The sequence below is a fragment of the Martes martes genome (genome assembly GCF_963455335.1).
Source record: "Martes martes genome assembly, chromosome: 14".
Lineage (NCBI taxonomy): Eukaryota > Metazoa > Chordata > Mammalia > Carnivora > Mustelidae > Martes > Martes martes.
Window position 1 is genome coordinate 12,139,570 of NC_137902.1, and position 6,955 is coordinate 12,146,524.

The window sequence follows — 6,955 nt, forward strand, 5'->3', positions numbered from 1 at the left end:
CCCGGCGTCCTGGGATCGAGTCCCACATCGGGCTCCTTGCTTGGCAGGGAGCCTGCTTCTCCCTCTGCCTCTGCCTGCCACTCTGTCTGCCTGTGCTCGCTCGCTCTCTCTCCCTCTCTCTGACAAATAAATAAATTAAAAAAAAAAAAAAAAGAATTGGTGCCCAAAAGGCTCCCAAAGGGCAGGGCCCATGCTCCTTGGTAACCAGGGAGACAGTATGCATCCCCCCACTGATCGGTTGTCTCCACCTGGCCTGACCCACCCTTGTATTTGAGCTTTGTTACCTGAGGCTGGTTTCTGGGACTTGTTTTTAAGTGAATCCCCTGGGGGAAGGGGAGCAGGGACAGTTTAACTTTAATGAAAGCCTCTTGCTAAATAGGTCCTTATACTCCCAACTAGTAATTTAAATATATATATATTAAGTATATATGTATATATATATACACACACACACACACACATATACATACTATTACTATATATATATAGTGGTTTCTCGTGTGGTTGGGCTAAGTGCAATATAACAGCATGAACTTAGTTGGCATAAAATTTTCAGATCCCTTAATTCAGTTTCCCTGCAGTCTTTATCTCTGTTGTCTCTGTCTTCTGTTTTCTATATCCTGTTGCCTCCTGCCACCATAAAGCATAATACCATCTTCTGAAGTTCATACAGCCCACGGGCTTTATCTTAAGCAAGAGACACTTGGGGTGAGCCATAAAGATCTGTTTAGCTTAGGGGCACCTGGGTGGCTCAGTCGGTTAAGTGTCTGCCTTTGGCTCAGGTCATAATCCTGGGGTCCTTGGATCAAGCCCTGCATCAGGCTCCCTGCTCAGTGGGGAGCCTGCTTCTCCCTCTCCCTTTGCTGCTCCCCCTGCTTGTGCTCTCTCTGGCTCTCTCTCAAATAAATAAATAAAATCATAAAAAAAAAAAAGAGATCTGTTTAACTTAAACATAATAATGTTAGGGTTGCAGTCAGATTTGTTAGAGCTTCCTTTGATAAACCATGACAGTGGAGGGGTTCCTATATTTATTTAATCCCATTTGAACCTACTTGTATTTTCAGTGTGTGCAGGTGCTTCTCTCATTCATTTGGAGGCAGTAAAGTGTGAAGTACTTTGGCTCCAGAATCAGGTGAATCTAAGTGGAAGTTCCAGCCTCACTGCTTAGAGTTGTGCCATTATTCAACTGGCCTTGAAGAGCCAGTTTCCTTATCCCTAAAATGGGTATAATAAGAATTTTGAGGCGATCAAGTAAAATAAATATATAGTGTACTTAGCCTAGCGCCTGGGAAGTAAAAAGCCCTCAACAAAGAGTGGCTATTTTTATCCGTTCAATCATAAGAAACATGTACTGGGTATCTGCTGGGTTCGGGCGTATTGTAGGTATCCAGAAAGAATTTATAGTCATGGTTGGTGGATGCAGGGAGTTAAAACACTTTCAAATGTAGAAAGTAATAAAGGATAGTGTTGGGTCCACCAATGTTGGGTCCTGCAATAATGGGTCCATGGTCAAAGGAGCGAGACTGATACAAAGCGAAGGTCAAGCAAAGCTTTATTTCGCGCCAAGCATCAAGAATCAGACCAACCGTCAAACAGACTGGTCAGGGCCGCCCCTTACAGAGAGGACAACCCCTCCCTGCTTTCCAGACTAACTTTTATAGAGCAAAGGCCAAGTGGTTGGGCCTGGCCACACACAGGTGGCTAATTGAATTACAATTCACCCCACAGTAGCTATGGAAACTAGCCTATCACCTTGGTAGCTAGGAGACAGTATGCGCCCCCACTGATTGAATGTCTGCACCTGACCTGACCCACCCTTGTATTTGGGCTGTTACCTGGGACTGGTTTCCCGGACTTGCTTTTAAATAAGTTGGGGGGGGGGGCAGGGTCAATTTAAGTTTTACTGCATAAACAACAAAATGGCTGTTCAACCAAGGTGGGGCCACTCTGGCTAAATAGGCCCTTACAGACAGAAGGATCATGAAAGAGAAAAGACTTTGAGGACAAGATAATCTTTGAGTTGGGTCTTTTGGGAGGTGAAGAATGTGGAGTTGAGTGGGGACCAAGCAACCGGCATTCTGGAGAAAGGGAACAACCCCTGAGAGTGTTATCAGACAGGAATGATGAGAACATGTTAGCATCCAGCTTGGCTTAAATATATATATACATATATATATATATATATATATAGAGAGAGAGAGAGAGAGAGAGAGAGAGAGAGATGGATAGAGGTGGGAGGCCAGCCCAAACATAAAAAATGAGAGAGGATTAGACAGAATAGGGGTCCATGTTGGTTGGAAATGCCAGGCTGAAGGGCCTGGCCTTCCTCGGATGGGCCATTGAAAGCTTTTGAGGAAGAGGAGGCAATAAAATCCTGTGATTTGCTATCTACTATATGGAGTACTATTTTTCTTCCATTTGTCCTAGAAAATTGTTTATTTATGATCTCTCAAGTTTCTAGAGCACTATTAGTACAGACAGGAAAGTCTGAACATCAGTATGGTTTAATCATGATGTCCTGGCAGAGTGAGAGGGACTAGCCTTCATTCCAGTGAAGACTGGAGAGAATAAAGATTTAAAGTGGACTATTCTAGTCTTAGATGTTTACTTCCTTTTTACCCTGCAAATACTGACAACAATAAAACTCATACCAGATTTGATCTGGAACTTGGCAAACGACCGACTTTCTTGTCTGGAAGGTGCCCCAATGGTTAACTTCCAAATACTGACATTTGCATGCAGTAGGCATGCCTACAAAAAGAAGGCCATCTTTTTATTATTTTTAGTATTATGTATCAGTGATATCGACCAGAGTGATGGCTCTAGTTATGGGGACTAACCACATCCCAAATCCCTTTTTCACCTTCATTACCACGATTTCCTCTGCTTAGATATTTTGAAACAAAAGGGAGCCTCTGCTTTTGGGTGCGTATAACTCTGTTTGTGAACATGATGGGAAACATTAGCAGGTAAATGATTAGGCAGATCCAGACTGCATTTCATTCTGATGTTTTTGTCCATATCAGATTGGCCTCAGCTATATTGATTATAACTCAGGGAGCGTGTGGGTTTAGAATAGATACAGTTGTATCACATTGATTGCTTTTCTTCCATTGTTGACTTTTCCTTCTGTATGAGTCAATCACTTGAATTTGCAAGGTAGACTAATTTTGCTTCTTTCCAGCCTAACAGAGGCATCTGAAGCTACAGCACAAAGGACAAAAGCTTACCGGGGAGGGGATAAGGATGAAGCAGATTCAAAGGAAGGAGGTTGCAAAGCCTCCTTCTTTGACCCCCTCCCTACTGTCTTTCAGGTTAATTTGCATTTCAATGAGAACTCACTGCTGCTAGAGATTTTATGTAACTTTTAAGCTTCTCAAATGTTGGTTACTTTTGTTATTCTTGTGGAAATCCTGCAATCACTATTACCACTTTTAATCCTAAAATGAGGTAAGGAGGCCTGCGTTGTGTTTATGTAAGGAAGAAGACGGTAGGGTCCCGGTCCTGAAGCTTGCCTACTGTCCTGGAAGAGTCAGGCAGATAAGGGATAGGTCATGGGGGCTGAGAAAGAAAGATCAGGGGCGCCTGGGTGGTTCAGTCAGTTAAGCGTCTGCCTTCAGCTCAGGTCATGATCTTGGGGTCCTGGGATGAGCCCCAAGCTGGGCTCCCTGCTCGGCGGGGAGTCTGCTTTTCTCTCTGCCCCTCCCTCCTGCTCATGCGCGGGCGCTCTTTCTCGCTCTCTCAGTCTCTTTCCAATAAATAAGTAAAATCTTAAAAAATAAAATAAAATAGAAGAGCTACAGGGTAAGTAGGGGAGTACTGGGGCCAGGTATTGAATTGTGCCTATGTAGGGTAACTGGAGTGAGAGCAGCATTTTCCGACCTAGGGAGGTGAGACAGCGTCGTCATTGGCACTAAGTGCTGGGACCCACAGCAGGAACACGTCACCACTCTCCGACCCCCAGAGACCCTTGCTTATTTTCCTCCACTTCACCCTACTGCTCTCCTAGTCGGCAGCCCCAGCCCAGAAAACAGGCGGTCAGGCAGCTGTTTGAACCAGGCCAGGTCCGTTCTCTGAAAGCGTCGGACGCAGAGAGAGGCGGAAACTCCTTAATGGTCCTCCCCCCGGGGACCCAAGCATCGCGCGGCGGGGTGCCGCGGGAGCTGTCCGCTGTTCTGAACTCTGTTACTTAGCTGGACTCGCGGCTCTCCAGGCACGCCGCAGCCTGGGTGAAGGGCTCAGGGGGTCCCGGGAAGGGCGAGGGCCTGAAGGTCTGCGGCGAGCTCCAGACTCTAAATTTTAAATCCCTGCCAGAACGTCCTGTCCACTCCAGCCCGGACTCTAAGCAGAGTCCAGCTCTTAGGGATGGGTCCCTCATCTCTTCCTCACATCCCGTGGTGTAGCTCAGTCCCTCACTCCACTTCTTACCCTGCTCCAGGTCATCCTGAGAGCCTGGCGCTTGAAGCCGCTCCTCCCTCCTCATCCACCGCTCCCTCCGCCGGAGCAGGACTCTGCCAAGGCGCAGCAAGCTCCGCATCGAGATTCTCCCTCGTCCCTCTCACCCAGGTTTGCCTGCCCTTCCTCCCTTTTCTGTTTCCATCGTCTTCACACTATCCTTCTACCTAGTTGTCTAAGCACCAGTCGGGTGGTGCACTCTCCGCCCCCATTTTCCATACAAGGGAGCGCTGGATGGGGGGGGCGGGGCGGAGGGGAGGAGCTCCCCAGTCCCTCTCAAAAACTGCGAGCCCACCAGCCCACTGGGAACTCCCGAATCTGTTGAGCTCCCGCGGAGAAGCGAGAAGCCTGCACCGCCGTCGTGGGCTGAGGACAGCTAGGGGGACAGCCGGGCTTCGACCCCTCCGTCCCCGGAGCGTTTTTCCGCAAGCCAAGCTCTACTCACCAGGTAGGATCATGCTCCGGGGTCTGACCTGCGTAGGCTGCAAAGGCTCTACATTGAATAAGAGGCGTTTAAATAACCTGTGCATACGTAATCTCGCATAGATTTATTTTTACATTGGGGGGATGACAGTACTTCTGATTGTTGTTTTTTATTTTGGCCAGTTATTCTAAAGGGAGTATTTGGGTACTTGAGGTGGGGGAGGGAGGCACGATCGGTGTAGGAGGGGATGGATGGACAATGGGAAGTGACGGGCTTTGATTCTCTTTGGACAGGTGGCCATGGCCTCACTGCCGACTCAGGAACCTCCGGTCCCTGACTTATTTTCTGGGTTGCCACCGGCGGCCTCAACTCCTGCCAATCAGAGCACAGAGGCCTCGGCGGTCAATGGGTCGGCGGCTGACCCAGGCGCTCAGGCCATCACGCCCTTCCAAAGCCTGCAGCTGGTGCATCAGCTGAAGGGGCTGATCGTGCTGCTCTACAGCATCGTGGTGGTTGTAGGGCTGGTGGGCAACTGCCTGGTGGTGCTGGTGATTGCACGGGTGCGTCGGCTTCACAACGTGACCAACTTCCTCATCGGCAACCTGGCCTTGTCCGACGTGCTCATGTGCACCGCCTGCGTGCCGCTCACGCTGGCGTACGCTTTCGAGCCCCGCGGCTGGGTGTTCGGCGGCGGCCTGTGCCACCTGGTCTTCTTCCTGCAGCCTGTCACCGTCTACGTGTCGGTGTTCACGCTCACCACCATCGCGGTGGACCGCTACGTCGTGCTGGCGCACCCGCTACGGCGGCGCGTCTCACTGCGCCTCAGCGCCTGCGCAGTGCTGGCCATCTGGGCGCTGTCCGCGGTGCTGGCGCTGCCGGCCGCCGTGCACACGTACCACGTCGAGCTCAAGCTGCACCGGGTGCGCCTCTGCGAGGAATTCTGGGGGTCTCAGGAGCTCCAGCGCCAGCTCTATGCTTGGGGGCTGCTGCTCGTCACCTACCTGCTCCCCCTGCTGGTCATCCTCCTGTCTTACGTCCGGGTGTCGGTGAAGCTACGGAACCGCGTGGTGCCGGGCTGCGTGACCCAGAGCCAGGCTGACTGGGACCGCGCGCGCCGCCGCCGCACCTTCTGTCTGCTGGTGGTGGTCGTGGTGGTGTTCGCCGTCTGCTGGCTGCCCCTGCACGTCTTCAACCTGCTGCGGGACCTCGACCCGCACGCTATCGACCCCTACGCCTTCGGGATAGTGCAGCTGCTCTGCCACTGGCTCGCCATGAGCTCGGCGTGCTACAACCCCTTCATTTATGCCTGGCTGCACGACAACTTCCGTGAGGAGCTGCGCAAGCTCTTGCTTGCCTGGCCACGCAAGATCGCGCCGCACGGCCAGACCATGACAGTCAGCGTGGTCATCTGAGGGCACCGCGCCAGGGCTTGGCTGGGGAGCTTCACGTCCACTCGTCTCCCGGGGGTGCCCAGCGGAGGCCGGACTGGAGCACTTATTCCCAACGCCAGGGCGAATCCAACACGTGGCAAAACTTCCAGCTTAGCCCTCCTGTCCAGCTGTCTTGCCTTGTCCTTGTGTCTATGTAAAATGTGAAGTGGGCTTTGGTGGGAATCTTGTGCTTTGCCTGGAAGAGGCCAGGGAGAGGGGAGAGGATTTATTATTTCCTCTTTATGCCCTTGAATGCCAAACAAGGCTCTTTCTCTTGGTTCACAACAGTAAATCAGAATCCTGGCCGTCTTCGTTGCTTTCCCTTCTACTTGCTCGATGGTGAGATGAACGAACAATGTGGGTGGGATTTAAAATGACTGCATTGGGGTTGGTGAAGCTTTTTGGGTTGCCTTTTAAAAGGACTCAACCGAGCTATCATACTTGATATTTATGAGTCAGTTTGAACCCATTAATTCTTAGGATTCCAGGGAAATATGTATTACAAATCTATACCTGGGATTCCAGCATTTCCTGAATAAGAACTTTCCACACAAAGTGTTTTACTTTTAGATTCCCTTGATTTTATGGCACAGAAGTGTTCAGGAGCCACCTTTCAAAAGGTCTTGCTATTGTCTCCCTCCTCCTA

At 50.3% G+C, this 6,955-nt stretch overlaps 1 protein-coding gene across 1 annotated transcript; it reads left to right on the forward strand.

Annotated features, from left to right (window-relative positions):
• Positions 1-5,178: 5,178 nt before the first annotated feature.
• Positions 5,179-6,291, forward strand: PRLHR (prolactin releasing hormone receptor; the record flags this gene model as incomplete). The annotated part of the gene is made up of 1 exon (XM_080823521.1): positions 5,179-6,291. The coding sequence occupies one exon, from the start codon at positions 5,179-5,181 to the stop codon at positions 6,289-6,291; it is 1,113 nt and encodes a 370-aa protein (XP_080679647.1).
• Between the last annotated feature and the right edge of the window lie 664 nt (positions 6,292-6,955).